This window comes from Schistocerca americana, chromosome 1 (assembly GCF_021461395.2).
Source record: "Schistocerca americana isolate TAMUIC-IGC-003095 chromosome 1, iqSchAmer2.1, whole genome shotgun sequence".
NCBI lineage: Eukaryota > Metazoa > Arthropoda > Insecta > Orthoptera > Acrididae > Schistocerca > Schistocerca americana.
In genome coordinates, this window is record NC_060119.1 from 1158108685 (window position 1) to 1158126590 (window position 17906).

Here is a 17906-nt window from a genome sequence, read left to right on the forward strand (position 1 = left end):
GTAGCGGGATACAGTAATATCCTTTGTTAGAGTAACGGTTCTTACCAGTCAAAATTACAAAAATTTAACTGAAAACTAAAACAACAAAAAATTCCCGGAATTCTAAAAAATTCCTGTATTTTTCCCAGTTTTCTACCGGATGAAAAAATTCCTGGGTTTTTCCCGAATCTCTCAGTTGTCCCGGGTCATATACACCCTGCACTGATTTATAAGGAATAGAAGACCAGAAGATGTAATAGGGAGATCTTACCAGTGAGGTTTGCACTAGTGATAAAGATTGATATTATGGACACTTTCAACAATTTACTACTGAAGCTGTTGAATAACTACAGATACAGTACAGGTAAGTAGGAGAACAAAGACCACACCACACAGTTTGGATGTCACAAAGGGAAAGCATTTTTTCATAAAAACATATGAAGCCTATTCAACAACAAAGGTTATATTTGTCATTTCACAACACGACATTGAAAATGCACGTTGTCATGCCATAATTAACACTCTATTCCACTGTATTACAACTTTAATAAACTTTGCAGGTTAATTGAACAGTAACAGTCCTTGGTCAAGATTAAGCATGTCTTTGAGACTGTGCCTTATAAGATCATTACTAGCAATGACAATTATTCAATGCTAAAATAAAAACAGTGACTAACAATTTTCTGTCGTTTATTCAAAATGAACATTACTTTAACTGTTGATTTTGTTGACTGCACTGGTTTGCATCTACATTCATCTGCACAGGAGCATTGATCTCGCCCCCCCCCCCATTTTGAAGTTTGTGACGAGCCATTATTTACATAGGAACTTACGTCAGTCCCACACCTCACTGTCAGCTCACAATTTGTGACTAGTAACTCATAAATAAACTTGAATTGTTAGATGAGCTTTTCAGCAGGCAGCATGTCACTATCTGGATGGACTTGCATTGCACTATATGTGTTACAGGTAACAGATGTTAATTCACACAGTCCTGACCACAACAGCACGAAGAATCATCTTGTGGACAAACTGATCACCATGTGTTTGAATGCCCTATTCTAAGGGGAAGAGTTTTCTTGTCAGCACAAACTTTCACTGCTGTTCAAGTACCTCTTCACTAGCTGTCATTCTCTGAATTACACTGAAGTGAAAAGTCGTGGGGTACATCCTAATATTGTGTTGGACCACCTAGTGTCCAGTGTAGTGCAGTAACTCATCACTGCATGGTCTCAGCAAGTCGTTGGAAGTCCTCTGCAGAAATATTGAGCCATGCTGCCTCTATAGATGTCCATAATTTTGAAAGTGTTGCCAGTGCAGGATTTTGTGCACGAACTGACTTCTCGATAAATGTTCAATGGGATTTCTGTCAGACTATCTGACTGGACAAATCATTCACTCAAATTGTCTAGAATGTCCTTCAAACCAATCACAAACAACTGTGGCCCAGTGACGGGAACATTGTCATCCATAAAAAGTCCACTGTTTTGGGAACATTAAGTCCATGAATGGCAGTAAATGGTCTTGAAGTAGCTGAATGATACCCATTCCAGTCAAATGATCAGCTCAGTTACACCAAAGGACCCAGTCCATTCCATGTAAAATATGCCCACACCATTATGGAGCCACCACCTGCTTGCACAGTGTCTTGCTGATAACTTGGGTCCATGGCTTCATAGGGACTGTGCCACACCCTAACCCTGCCATCAGATCTTACCAACTGAAATCCAGACACATCTGACATCTGACCAGGCCACAGTTTTACAGTGTCTGAGAACCAACCGATATGGTCATGAGTCCAAGAGAGCACTGCATGTGATGATGTGCTGTTAGAAAAGGCACATGCATCAGTCGTCTGCTGCCATGGCCCATTAATGCCAACTTTCACTGTACTGTCCTAATATAAAAATATGTTCGTGGTACATTCCAAACTGATTTCTGCACTTATTTCATGCAGTGTTGTTTGTCTGTTAGTGCCAACAACTCTATGCAAATGCCACTGCTCTTGGCCATTATGGAAAGACCACCAGCCACTGTGTTGTCCATGATGAGAGGTAATGCTTGAAATTTGGTATTTTCGGGACACTCTTGACATTGTGGATCTCAGAATATTGAATTCACTAACAATTTCTGAAATGGAACGTCCCTGTGTCTAGCTCCAAATAACATTCTTTGTTTAAAGTCCATTAATTCCCATTGTGTGGCCATAATCATGTCGAAAAACTTTTCACATGAATCACCCGAGTAAAAATGACAGTTCCCCAATGCACTGCCCTTTTATACCTGGTGTACACAATACTACTGTCATCTTTATATGTGCATATAGCTATCCAAAAACTTTTGTCATCTCAATGGAGTAAACCTGCCCCCTTTAAGAGACTTTTTCTTATTTATTTATTTGCCTTTTGTGAATGAAATATATGCAAGTTCTAAATAAATTTTTGTACAGAAGAGAGAAACATTTGAGAAATAAGCATACCTATCACTATTGCAGGAATTACTATTAATGTAATGTTCCAGTAAAAAATTGTGTAGCCAAATAATCCTTTCTTTGAGAACAGGACAGACAGCAGCAGGGTATTTCCTGCATATCAGTCCTAAACATCTCAGCGCACACAAACGTACATCGACCTGAAAATTTAGAGTAGAACACCAACATAACATCTCATGTGACGTTACTTTATACCATTATTGCATGTAACAAGTATATTGAAAAGCTCACAAAATCTGTCCTTATGCGTTCTGCCATTAACTGCAGCAACTGATCATCATGCAAGATTAAGCTGCTCTCATGGAGTATTGCTTTTGTTATCTGGAACAGCAGCTCCTTGCGTAAACTTGGTCTTTTGGTACGAATTAATTTTTTGAGCACACATTTATAATCCGAACTTAGTTCGGGATGATTCACAAGAAAATTGTATGTGTGCTTACACACAACATCTCCAGCCATTTCTTCAGCTCGTAGCCTGAAAAGAAAGTAAGTGGATCTCAGTATTTTTTTTTTTCCTCATAGGTAGTCACCATTATTGGAAATATTACAAAAAATACTTTACACACTTCAAAAGAAAAGCATTCCACAGTTTCTTATAGTCTGAAGCAACACTTGAATGCTGTTCTGAGAAAAAACAACACAGAAACTCCAACACTTCTCTTCTTTCACTTTCATCAGAAGAAGATAGGCAGTATTCTAAACTGTTAATGACTCCAAGCATTATCATGCTATCTATGTGATATACTTTGTAAATAATCTCAAAAGGTTTGGTGTCCATGACTAATGTGCTACCTTCACTTGGACCATCATGTAGACGTTTCACCAAAACCTGGAACAGAAATACAGATTTTGTTTTCATAAAATAGTGCCTCTATGTGTAAACATTTGAGAGCAGATGGAAGTTTCCATGTGAAACTTAACTTCTTAAATTTTACCAAAGAGCAATTGTTAGGCATGGATTGGCTCACAGAAATAAAAGTCTTATTCAACTTTAAGAAAGACATAGTAAAGTTTCCATAAGGACCGTCAGAAGGAGAAGTTTGTTTACAAGTTGAAGTTAGTACATCACATTTACAAGAAATGCGATTGATGGCTGAAACTACACTACCAGATAATACTATAAATCACGTGGCCAATACAGAAACCAACACAAACCATGACTAAATAAATTGACAATGAAATTGGAAATGACACTTTAATAGACAATTTGCAGGGTGGAATGACATCCATTCTTGTAGCAACCCTATGCTGATCGAAGCGTAGAACCATTACATCCTATGAAGAAAGTTACAACCTGCATAGTGACAGCTAAACTAAGTGATCACTCTTCTTCTAGCTCATAAAGGAGCACAAATTGCTGCTGAAAATTTCAAAGAATTTCTAACATAGGAAAATGTAGCATATTTTAATATCCAGGTACCATCCTCCAGCTAATCTGTAGAGAAAAATGAGAGCATACTTCAATAATAAGATGGTTTGAGATGATCAAGGTTTTTGTAGTAGTTTTAAACAACTTACCACATTCACTTACAAAAATATCACCTACAAAAGTAACAGAGTGTAAATTAGACGACGAATCATTACCGAAATGGATTGGCTGGCCAAATGAGAAAGTACCACAACAAGGAGTAGAAATTAACATTAAAGAATTATTAACAAAGGAGATAAAAGGAAAAGAAGTATAATTCAATACGGGAGATCAAGCGTTGCTAAAATGTGACAAACATAGCTTAAATGTTGTTACAGTAAGAATCAAGTTCCATCCTTTACATGAGGGACCATTTGTTATCAAAAGTTTGCCTCATCCCAAGGTGGTTGTACTTGCTGAAAAAGGTCTGTGGAAAGAAAAAGGAATGTTAAAATTGCCTTAAAAACTTCAAAATTTATGGTATAAGAAATTTCGACTTGAACTATTGAAGCCATATTGGGCACTTTGGGGGTAACATTCAGGCCTTTTGCTAGCTGCAAGATGTAAGAACAAAGCATATCTGACATTTCTGTGGATTATGAAACAAGCACGAACAGTGGAAATTGCAGGATAGAATAACGACAATACAATGAAAAGGATAGCTGCTATTCACAGGTCTTTCCCATACATCCACTATTACCTATTCCAGTCCGGTCACAAGCATCACCTATCCAATCAAAGGCAGGACTACCAGTCATATGATCTACAGGCTAAGCTGCAATCACTGTGCTGCGTTCTACGTGGGCACAACAACCAACATGCTGTGTGTCCACATGCATAGCCACTGAGAAAGTGTGGATCATTTGGTTGCTGAGGCCGCTGCCCTATGTGACACATTTCATTGATTGCTTCACAGCCTGTGCCATATGGATCCTTCCCAATTCCACAAATGCACCCAATTATTTTAATTAACTCATTTTCCACTGCCTCTCACCCCTTTCCCTTCCCTCCGTCTAATGTCCCAACTGCACCTAGCTGCCGTAGCCTCTCCACACTTCATCCCGGTATGCTCCCACAAGCAGCACTTTACTGTCCCCATCCCTACCCTGCTATCACTCCCCTTCCCTGCCCCAGTCTCCTCCTTATCCTCACCACCCAGGCTGCTTCTCCCATCATGCACTGTTGCAGACAGTATGGTCTTGGCGGCCCAGAGACTTTGTGTGTGTGTGTGTGTGTGTGTGTGTGTGTGTGTGTGTGTGTGTGTGTGCGCGCGCACGTGCAAGAGCTTACTTGTTTCACAGTCCTTTTGTCGTGCCTATCTGTGAGTAACAACTATCATTTCCATAATATAAGCACGTATATGCTTAGACATAATGGGAGAGCATTGTTCTTACTTTTGAATAGCATAGTATATTGTTGATAGGAGAATGTTGTATGCATGTCTGGCCAAGGGTTGGCAATACAAGGGATCTGCATGATGTATCCTGCGTGTGAATGTGGTTATTGTATGGTTTTGCATAAGAAATGTACAAAGTGACAGTTCTGAGGGACAGCTATGTTCTGAAGCAATAATGCCCATTCCTGAAATGATGCTCAGAGCATTTACATACCATTTTTGAGCTAAGACTGGGTAAGAGAGAGGGGGGGGAGGAAGGAAAAAATCTATCAGATAGAAGAAAAAATTTGAATTTAAGCATTGTACTTCAGTATGGTAAGTTTTCTAGGGGATATTTGCATGAATATGCACACCTGGGAGGGTTCATACTTTCTACAGTGTGGGTACAATAGGCATAGTTTATTAAGTCTTGTAGGGCTGTGTAGCCCCAGATGACTTCCGATCCAATTAATTATAACAATGAAAATAATCAATTATTGATCAAATTAACTATAACAATTAAAACAATCAATTATTGATAAAATTATTTAATTCCGCCTCGATTGACATCTCTGCCGAAATTCTTTGCCTTTACAAATGTCTGCTTGTGTCTGTATATGTGTGGATGGATATGTGTGTGTGTGCGAGTGTATACCTGTCCTTTTTTGCCCCTAGGTAGGTCTTTCCGCTCCCGGGATTGGAATGACTCCTTACCCTCTCCCTTAAAACCCACATCCTTTCATCTTTCTCTCTCCTTCCCTCTTTCCTGGCGAAACAACCATGGGTTGGGAAAGCTTGAATTTTGTGTACATATTTGTGTTTGTTTGTGTGTCTATCGGCCTGCCAGCGCTTTCGTCTGGTAAGTCACATCATCTTTGTTTTTAGATATATTTTTCCCACATGGATTGTTTCCCTCTATTATATCCAATTATTTAATTGGGTAGATAAAAAATCTACTCACCAAGCAGTGGCAGAACACACACACATAAAGAACTGTTGTGATTGGCAAGTTTTCGGAGCCAGTGGCTTCTTCTTCAGGCAGAAGGGTTGAAGGGGAAGGAAGAAGGGTGAAGGAAAATGACTGGAGACGTCTAGGAAAAGGGGCAGATTTTGGGAAAGTCACCCAGAACTGCAAGTCAGGGGAGACTTAGCGTATGGGATAGGAAGGAAAGGAAAGGAGGACTGATTAATATCAGATGTATTTATGTAGAATTACCACTATAGAATTTTGAAACAGAAAGGAGAAAAGTAGCAGTAAGTGTTCTCACATTTGGTAACCAAGATGATATATCGCTATGCATTGATAGTGGGTAACGTCTGCATAATCTCTCGAAGTTTCTCACAAACAAATTGTTAATCTACGATAACAAAAAGCTGTTAGATTCTGGCAATACACTGGATGTATGAACCAATAACCCCTTCTTCTAACACCCTCTCTAGTGGTTCACTATAATAATTGACTGGTCCTTTCGACAATGATGTCATTACTGTATTATGCAACAAACTTAATTAAGTATTATTCTGAAAATCAATTATTTGAGGTGTGCCATTATATCATATGATTACAGAGGCTCCCATACAATGAACATAAAGATACACATTAACTAAAGTTATGCAAAAAAAGAGAATAATTTTATGTTAAAGTCACACCAAAAGAGGATTCTTTGCTCTGTTTTTTTAAATAGATTGTGGATCTAGCAAACAAGATGATACATACGTAAAAGAAAAAGTAGAATGTATGTAATAGTTTATGTTGTTTTATACAAATTTACACATAGATGTCATAACATTACGAAAAGGATAGTTGCTACTCACCATATAGCCATACAGTGGAGATAGTAAGTCGCAGATAGGCACAACAACAAGACTATCACAAAATAAGCTTTCGGCCAACAAGGCCTGTCAAAAATAGACAACACACAAGTGTGCGCACGCGTGTCCACACACACAAATGCATGCACATGCACACACAAGCATGCGGGTGCGTGCGGAAACGCCACACATGCGCGCGCACGCACACACACGCGCACGTGCCAGCGCGCGTGCGCACACACACGCCCACGCACGCACGCGCGCACCAGCATATGACGGGAGAGGCAATTGGGTGGGGATGAGGAGGAGGCTAGGGCAGGGAGGCAGAGGGATAGCAGGGTAGGGGAGGGGGACAGTAAATTGCTACTGGGGATGAGCATGCAGGGATGAGGTGGAGAGACGGTAGGGCAGCTTGGAGCAGTCGGGGGGTTAGACGGAGAGCGGAGGAGACCGAGGGGGTAGTGGAAATGGAGAGAAGTAAATAGATAGGGTGTGTTGGTGGAATAGAGGTCTGTTTAATGCTAAAATGGGAACGGGGAATGGGCTAGATGAATGAGGACAATGACTAATGAAGGTTGAGGCCAGGAGGGTTATGGGAAAGTAGGATACATTGCAAGGAGAGTTCCCACCTGCGCAATTCAGAAAAGTTGGTGACAGTGGGAAAGATCCATTTGGCACGGGCTGTGAAGCAGTTATTGAAATGAAGAACATTATGTTGGGCAGTGTGCTCAGCAACAGGTTGGTCCAGTTGTTTCCTTGCCACAGATTGTTGGTAGCCCTGTTATTTCCCTGACACATTTGAAATCCCCTGGTATTCCCTGATTTCCAGAACTTGTGGCAACCCTGATTACAGGGATATGAGGCAAGAGGAAAGGGGTTAGGAGCAGTGGTTGTGTAGGGATGGACGAGAATATTGTGTAGTTTTGGTGGATGGTGGAAAACCATTGTTGGGTGGAGGAGGTAGTGGGTAGGATAGTTAGCAGCACATTTCTCATTTCAGGGCATGATGAGAGGTAGTCGAAACCCTGGTGGAGAGCGTAATTCAGTTGCTCCGGTCCTGGGTGGTACTGAGTTACAAGGGAATGATCCCCTGTGGCTCGACACTGGGACTTTGGAAGATGTGGGTGACTGGAAAGATATGGCACAGGAGATTTGTTTTTGTAGAAGATTGGGAGGGTAATTATGGTCTGCCAAGGCCCCAGTGAGACCCATACATCTTCCCACTACCACCTACTCCAGTCTGGTCACAAACGTCACCTGTCTCATAAAAGGCAGGTCTCCCTGTGAAACCAGTCATGTGGTCCACAAGCTAAGCTGCAACTACTGTGCTGCATTCTACGTGGGCATGACAACCAACAAGCTGTCTGTCCATATGAATCCACCCAAATAGCCTTACCCTCAAATTACCCATCTCTGCCTGCCACAATTCCTTCCTCAATGATCTCCATCTGTTCAGATTCTGCCAATCCTAAGCAGTCACCAACATAGTCCTACAAAACCATATCAATCAAGCCCTAACATTCTTGAAATACCTTCTCTCCATCTGTAAAATTCTTCTGCTATGCAATCCCAAATTCCTGAAACACATAAAACACACTGAAACCCTTGCCCTCCAGGAACTAGAGCAACACGCACACCACCACCTCAAGAAACTCTCCACTCTGCCCCCTTTCTACTCTCACCTTGAAGTAAACCTGACCAGTACCTCTACAACAGCCTCCAAACCTCCCCCATGTTCCCTCACAGCTGACAAACTCAGTCTTGCAGAATTACTAATTTACCCCAACCTCCAAAACTCCCTCCCACCACCACATATAATCCAGAACCTAAAGAGACCCAAAACACAGTCATGCACCTTTCCTCCAAAATCCTTAGTGCTGCAAAAATATTAGTCCTTTCCAAAGGCCTCAACTTTTTCGCCACTCTCAAATTCAGTCATGCATGACTTATTAAAGACCTTCTCTCTTCTCCTGGTCCCTACAGGGGAAACACTTTTTCATCACCATCCCTACCAATCAGACTCAACCAAAGACCAATACTGAACCCTGCCTGACTTAGGTGACTCTTCCATCCAACCATGATCCACCCCACCAGCACCAAATGACCTCTGTTAACTTTCCAGAATTTCTTAACCTCGAATCTTGTCTCACTATCATTCCCAAATGCTTCAACATGCAAACTAACCTTACATCCGCATAAAAAAACCACAATCCACCACCTAAAATTGATCCCGACCTTATAATCCAACCTGCTGACAATGCCTCCATCCATGTTGTTTCGAACCACATGGATTACCTGGCAGAAGGACTCTGCAAGGTGTCACTTCCATCTACAAACTCTGCCAGAGTAACCACATTCCAGCAATCCAGCAGGATCTCCAATCTCTCCTCAAATCCTTAGGTCTATCCCAGAGAGTCCATCTCTCACCCCACCCCTACCACTACCCACATTCTGACCTCCTACATGCTTCCTGAAGTCCATAAACCCAACCACCCAAGACACCCTATTGTGACTGGTTACTGTGCCCCCACTACGGGAATCTCTGCTCTCACAGACCAAAACATTCAGCCTATTAGCCGCAACATACACTTCTATATAAAAGATAACACCCATTTCCTCCATCAACTATCAAGTTCCTGCTTCTTTACTGCACAGTGTCCTGCTCATCACCATTAGTGCCACCTTCACTAACACTAACATCCCCAATGCCCATGGTCTTACTGCTATTGAACACTACCTTTCCTAACACCCAATGGATCCCAAACCAACAACCTCCTTCCTAGTCACTGTGACCCACTGTTACTTCTCCTCTGAAGGCATTATCTACAAACAAATCCAGGGTACAGCTATGGGCACCCGCATGGCACCATCCTAAGCCAACCTATTCATGGGCCATGTAGAGGATTCCTTCCTAAATGCCCAGAATCCTAAACCCTTCACCTGGTTCAGATTCGTTGATGACATCTTCGTGATCTTCTTGATGCAATAATTTACCAACAGCCTTATGTATTGTAGAAATTAATTTTATTTTATGAACTTCTATGTGCTACCAGTTTCGGCATTACATTGATGCTGTCTTCAGGCCCCTGTACAATGAGTAGAAGAAATGTATTATTATAAAAATACAGAACATACATTAACAATTGACAGGTATCATGTTAACTATGTAAGTGGCTCAAAGAGATATACTGTATATCATAAAACTATATGTAACATTAGGGCACATATGCGTCTGCCTATGTCATGCTGTTGTTAATAGTTTTCACTGTTTTACTCAAATAAAGCATGATATATGAACATATGTATACGCTATTATTCATAAAACCGTAACACACAGTTGCAATAGGCCACGCAACATATCAGATGTCCAATGGAACAGTGGAAGAATTTTATTTACTTATTTTTTCAAAATAATAATTAACTAATATAAATAACAATAAAATAAATTAAAATAAAGAAAATGTGACAACCATGTCAGAATACATAGTTACTTATGTGTGGTCTAGGTCGTAATATGTATGGTACGACAAACAGCTGCCGCAATATTAATGATAGACAGCATAAATGAGCTTGTCTTAAAGCCCAATTGCATTCACGAAGTAAAATCATCAAACATCTGGTCTCGTAAACACTTCATTAGGACTCTTATGTAGGACAACCCTACATTGTGCTGAGTGGATTAATGCAACGGCAGTAGTTGGCTCATATAGTCATGGTTACAAAGAAGATTCTCAATCTCAGTATACCAAAAAATGTCTATCTCCCTACATACTACATATAAGTCCTATACAATTATGCAGAATTATACCAAGTGGAATCAATAGAATAAAAAGGAATGGGAAAAAAAGAGAAATATAAGAGGCCGCCTATATGTCTGAACATAAATCTCAAAATTAAATGTAGGTATATCATCCCTAAGACTAAGGGTATCACTTATAACCATGTCAAATCACTCTCAGGTTGCATAAAGGCCAGGTGTAGTAGCGTATGAGATGACTATCCGGATCTTAAGTACATCATCCAGTATCATCATATTCTGTCTAATGACCTTAATGAGTCGGAAATTATCTGCATGGGTCAAAATGTCACGGTACCTAAAAACTGGTCAAAAACAATAATGGACCTGTACCCATTAGCTGAATGTCATGTAATGCAACATTGCATCAAGTATAAAATTGATTAAGTGGCAACTCAAGAGTGCAACGATAGGTGAACAGTACAGTAATCCAAAAAGGGTTAGAAAATGACGTTGGACATATTTGTAAGTTATGGCAGTGGACAACTTCCATGGGAAGGAAAAAATGTAGTATTGACTATAAGTGCCTTATATTGGCAAATATCAAAATAGCATCTAAGTATAGTATACGGAATTCCAAAGTAATATACTACAATCTCCATCATCATCAGTACTCAAGTTGGGTTGGGTTGTTGTTGGGGAGGAGACCAGACAGTGAGTCATCGGTCTCATTGGATTAGGGAAGAACAGGGAAGGAAGTCGGCCGTGCCCTTTCAAAGGAACCATCCTGGCATTTGCCTGGAGTGATTTAGGGAAATCACGGAAAACCTAAATCAGGATGGCCGGACGCGGGATTGAACCGTCGTCCTCCCGAATGCGAGTACTCAAGTATTATAAGTATCTCATTTGAAGATATATGGCAACATTGACCTAACAATATCCATGAGAATATAAGTAATCATGCTGGTACATCACTGATGATCTGGACAAAGTTAAAATATAAGTCACTGCCTATTTATGCGTATCGATATCATTAAATCTTGAGGGGGTAACATCTATAACGCTGTGTCTGTAAAACTGTTCATCCATCCTCAGTACCAGCTACCCATATACTCACTGTGGTAAACACCCCCTTATACTAAATTGTGGTAAGGTTATACAAATACCCAACCGGGGAATGTTATCAGACGTAAGTCTAAAACATCATCTCAACGTTACCAAATAGGTGTAAAAACTCACTAGCTTAAAATGTATCAGACGCCACGTAATTCGATGGGGACGCAGTGGTTCGATTAAGTTCAAATAATACAGGTCTGATGTGAACCAAGCACAAACACTCAACATATATGATTCAAAATTAAAAATATAAAATGTGAACTTCGGATACAAACCCCTTATCTCACGTGTCGATGGCTATCTACACTTTTTTTTTTGCCCCCATCCTGTCACTTATATCTACATCGGCATTGCCGTGGTATTAAAAGTTAATATACCCATTTACTCCCCATCCTGTCACTTAAATCTACATCGGCATTGCCGTGGTATTAAAAGTTAATATACCCATTTACTCTTCCCCCCCATGAACCATGTACCTTGCCGTTGGTGGGGAGGCTTGCGTGCCTCAGTGATACAGATAGCCGTGCCGTAGGTACAACCACAATGGAGGGGTATCTGTTGAGAGGCCAGACAAACGTGTGGTTCCTGAAGAGGGGCAGCAGCCTTTTCAGTAGTTGCAGGGGCAGCAGTCTGGATGATTGACTGATCTGGCCTGGTAACAATAACCAAAACGGTCTTGCTGTGCTGGTACTGTGAACGGCTGAAAGCAAGGGGAAAGTACAGCCATAATTTTTCCCGAGGGCATGCAGCTTTACTGTATGATTAAATGATGATGGCGTCCTCTTGGGTAAAATATTCCGGAGGTAAAATAGTCCCCCACTCGGATCTCCGGATGGGGACTACTCAAGAGGATGTCGTTATAAGGAGAAAGAAAACTGGCATTCTACGGATCGGAGCGTGGAATGTCAGATCCCTTAATCGGGCAGGTAGGTTAGAAAATTTAAAAAGGGAAATGGATAGGTTAAAGTTAGATATCGTGGGAATTAGTGAAGTTCGGTGGCAAGAGGAACAAGACTTCTGGTCAGGTGACTACAGGTTTATAAACACAAAATCAAATAGGGGTAATGCAGGACTAGGTTTAATAATGAACAGGAAAATAGGAATGCAGGTAAGCTACTACAAACAGCACAGCGAACGCATTGTTGTGGCCAAGATAGATACGAAGCCCACACCTACTACAGTAGTACAAGTTTATATGCCAACTAGCTCTGCAGATGACGAAGGAATTGAAGAAATGTATGATGAGATAAAAGAAATTATTCAGATAGTGAAGGGAGACGAAAATTTAATAGTCATGGGTGACTGGAATTCGAGTGTAGGAAAAGGGAGAGAAGGAAACATAGTAGGTGAATATGGATTGGGGCTAAGAAATCAAAGAGGAAGCTGCCTGGTAGAATTTTGCACAGAGCACAACATAATCATAGCTAACACTTGGTTTAAGAATCATGAAAGAAGCTTGTATACATGGAAGAACCCTGGAGATACTAAAAGGTATCAGATAGATTATATAATGGTAAGACAGAGATTTAGGAACCAGGTTTTAAATTGTAAGACATTTCCAGGGGCAGATGTGGACTCTGACCACAATCTATTGGTTATGACCTGTAGATTAAAACTGAAGAAACTGCAAAAAGGTGGGAATTTAAGGAGATGGGACCTGGATAAACTGAAAGAACCAGAGGTTGTACAGAGTTTCAGGGAGAGCATAAGGGAACAACTGACAAGAATGGGGGAAAGAAATACAGTAGAAGAAGAATGGGTAGCTTTGAGGGATGAAGTAGTGAAGGCAGCAGGGGATCAAGTAGGTAAAAAGACGAGGGCTAGTAGAAATCCTTGGGTAACACAAGAAATATTGAATTTAATTGATGAAAGGAGAAAATATAAAAATGCAGTAAATGAAGCAGGCAAAAAGGAATACAAACGTCTCAAAAATGAGATCGACAGGAAGTGCAAAATGGCTAAGCAGGGATGGCTAGAGGACAAATGTAAGGATGTAGAGGCTTATCTCACTAGGGGTAACACAGATACTGCCTACAGGAAAATTAAAGAGACCTTTGGAGGAAAGAGAACCACTTGTATGAATATCAAGAGTTCAGATGGAAACCCAGTTCTAACCAAAGAAAGGAAAGCAGAAAGGTGGAAGGAGTATATAGAGGGTCTATACAAGGGCGATGTACTTGACAATATTATGGAAATGGAAGAGGAGGTAGACGAAGATGAAATGGGAGATATGATATTGTGCGAAGTGTTTGACAGAGCACTGAAAGACCTGAGTCGAAACAAGGCCCCCGGAGTAGACAACATTCCATTGGAACTACTGACGGCCTTGGGAGAGCCATTCTGTCAAAACTCTACCATCTGGTGAGCAAGATGTATGAAACAGGCGAAATACCCTCAGACTTCAAGAAGAATATAATAATTCCAATCCCAAAGAAAGCAGGTGTTGACAGAAGTGAAAATTACCAAACTATCTGTTTAATAAGTCACAGCTGCAAAATAGTAACAAGAATTCTTTACAGACGAATGGAAAAACTGGTAGAAGCCGACCTGGGGGAAGATCAGTTTGGATTCCGTAGAAATGTTGGAACATGTGAGGCAGTACTGACCTTACGACTTACCTTAGAAGAAAGATTAAGGAAAGGCAAACCTACGTTTCTAGCATTTGTAGACTTAGAGAAAGCTTTTGACAATGTTGACTGGAATACTCTCTTTCAAATTTTAAAGGTAGCAGGGGTAAAATACAGGGACTGAAAGGCTGTTTACAATTTGTACAGAAACCAGATTGCAGTTATGAGTCGAGGGGCATGAAAGGGAAGCAGTGGTTGGTAAGGGAGTGAGACAGGGTTGTAGCCTCTCCCTAATGTTATTCAATCTGTATATTGAGCAAGCAGTAAAGGAAACAAAAGAAAAATTTGGAGTAGGTATACATGGAGAAGAAATAAAAACTTTGAGGTTCGCCGATGACCTTGTAATTTTGTCAGAGACAGCAAAGGACTTGGAAGAGCAGTTGAATGGAATGGATAGTGTCTTGAAAGGAGGATATAAGATGAACATCAACAAAAGCAAAACAAGGATAATGGAATGTAGTCGAATTAAGTCAGGTGATGCTGAGGGAATTAGATTAGGAAATGAGACACTTAAAAAAGGAGTTTTGCTATTTGGGGAGCAAAATAACTGATGATGATCGAAGTAGAGAGGATATAAAATGTGGACTGGCAATGGCAAGGAAAGCGTTTCTGAAGAAGAGAAATTTGTTAACATCGAGTATAGATTTAAACGTCAGGAAGTCGTTTCTGAAAGTATTTGTATGGAGTGTAGCCATGTATGGAAGTGAAACATGGATGATAAATAGTTTGGACAAGAAGAGAATAGAAGCTTTCGAAATGTGGTGCTACAGAAGAATGCTGAAGATTAGATGGGTAGATCACATAACTAATGAGGAAGTACTGAATAGGATTGGGGAAAAGAGAAGTTTGTGGCACAGCTTGACCAGAAGAAGGGATCGGTTGGTAGGACATGTTCTGAGGCATCAAGGGATCACCAATTTAGTACTGGAGGGCAGTGTGGAGGGTAAAAATTGTAGAGGGAGACAAAGAGATGAATACACTAATCAGATTCAGAAGGATGTAGGTTGCAGTAGGTACTGGGAGATGAAGAAGCTTGCACAGGATAGAGTAGCATGGAGAGCTGCATCAAACCAGTCTCAGGACTGACGACCACAACAACAACAACCCATTTACTACGATTCATGTAGGAAGAGGCTGACAGACGAAATGCAAATATTGCGTAACCTTATTGCCCAATGTACCAGATGGGTGTCGGAAGTAATTGGTAAATATTACAAAAAAGCTGTATGAAGAATCAACACCTAAAATATTTTTATCGGGCGAGATATTTATATAAAAGAATTTAACTCTCACGCTACTTGTAACCTTTCAAGCACCTTCTCTAATACCTACTGCAATATTTGATGCATAATCAAAGATGTTTGTAGTTAGTGTGTTATAGAGTAAAATATGTCGCTCACCACTCGTCATAGTCGTAAAATCGCTATACACGGAAGAAGCCATACAACTGGATCCGTGAATCAAATCTAAAATACAAAATGGGGGTAAATAATAGAGTTTCAAGAAGATGTCAACACACTACGTTTTATGCTCTACATACCATCCTGCAACAACTCTTGGTGGCCAGGCGACACAGACTGAGGCGGTTTGCTAACATCGATGTGTGGTCAAGATGAAACCACAGAGTCAAAGGTTATAGGAAACATTGCTGGTAAGAATCGATAACAGTATAGTCGTTTCTAGTGGAACTCTAGTGAGGACAATGCATTACAAATCAAGATATAGGGAGGCAAACGTATCCAGGGACTATTAAATGTTCTTGATATCAGGGTAATAGGTCATGAAAAATTTCGAAAAAGGAATTATTTTTACACTCAGTTTGCTCATTCAACAGATTTTTATCCTCTTGCTTTGCATGGATGTAAATTTCTAACTCTTCAAGTATATCCATCGTCCCTCCTTTATATTCATGATCTGGACTGAAGGTGACGACACCCAATCCACATTCCTCCAGAACCTCAACACCTTCTCTCCCATTCGCTTCACCTGGTCCTACTCAACCCAACGAGCCACCTTCCTAGATCTCCACCTCAAAGATGGCTACATCAGTACCTCTGTCCACATCAAGTCTACCAACCACCAGCGATACCACCACTTCAACAGATGCCATCCATTCTATACCAAGAAGTCCTTCCATACAGCCTAGACACACATAGCTGTCATATCAGCAGTGACGAGCAGTCCCTCTCGAAATATACCAAGGGTCTTACTGAGGCCATTACAGACCGTCCAAACCTAGTACAAAAACAAATCACCTGTGCCTTATCTTTTCAGTCACCCACCACCTTGCAAAGTCCCACCGTCTGACCACAGAGGAGGATTCCCCTCGTAACTCAGTACCACCCTGGTCCAGAGCAACTGAATTGCATTCCACCAAGGTTTCGACTATCTCTCGTCATGCTCTGAAATGAGAAATGTCCTACCCTCTATCCTTACTCCCCCCCCCCCCCCCCCATCCGCCCACACCACAGTGGTATTCCAGAGTCCACCTAACCTATACAATATCCTTGTCCATTCCTACACAACCCCTGCTCCCAATCCTTTGCCTCATGGCTGATATCCCTGTAATAGACCTAAATGCATGGCCTGTCCTGTACATCCTCCCGCTACCACCAACTCCAGTCTGGTCACAAACTTCACATATCCCATCAAAGACAGGGCTACTTGTGAATCTAGTCATGTGATCTACAAGCTAGGCTGCAACCACTGTGCTCCATTCTACATGGGCATGACAACCAACAAGCACTCTGTCCGTACGATAGGCTACCAACAAACTGCGGCCGAGAAAACAACTGGACTACCCTGTTGCTGAGCACACTGCCCAACAAGACGTTCTTCATTTCAATGACTGCTTCACAGCCTGTGCCATATGGATCCTTCCCACCATCACCAGCTTTTCTGAATTGTGCAGGTGGGAACTCTCCCTGTAATATATCCTCTGTTCCTGTAACCCTCCTGGCCTCAACCTTCATTAGTCGTAATCCTCACCCATCTAGCCCCTTCCCTGTTCCCATTCCAGTGCTACACAACCCTCTATTCCACCAATACACCCTGTCTTTTTTATTTCTCTCCTGTTCTGCTACCTCCCCCCTTTCTCCCCTGCCCACTGTCTAACCTCCAGACTGTCTAGTCCCTGCACGCTCCCCCAGCAGCACTTTACTGTAGTGTTACTTAAACATCAATACACTAATGATTAATCAATAGCATCTGCACGCCACAATCATCACTATCGGTAGCCTGGTTTAACTATCAATAGTCACGTCATTTATAATGTAATTCTTCTTTAATTTATGCACGAAAAATTGTCGGATCCTATAACAGCCATGGCGTGTGGAGTGTAGAGGGAAAGTAGACTGCATGAT

General features: G+C 41.1%; 1 protein-coding gene across 1 annotated transcript in view; it reads right to left on the minus strand.

Annotated features, from left to right (window-relative positions):
- The window catches only part of LOC124597664, a 307295-nt gene that overhangs the window by 212151 nt on the left and 77238 nt on the right, over nucleotides 1–17906 (minus strand). Inside the window, exons 6-8 of the mRNA XM_047135951.1 lie at nucleotides 3037–3299; nucleotides 2702–2945; nucleotides 2459–2610 (exon numbers count right to left, since the gene is read on the minus strand). Of these exons, the coding sequence (XP_046991907.1) occupies nucleotides 2459–2610; nucleotides 2702–2945; nucleotides 3037–3299 (659 nt within the window). The remainder of the gene's footprint in view (nucleotides 1–2458; nucleotides 2611–2701; nucleotides 2946–3036; nucleotides 3300–17906) is intronic.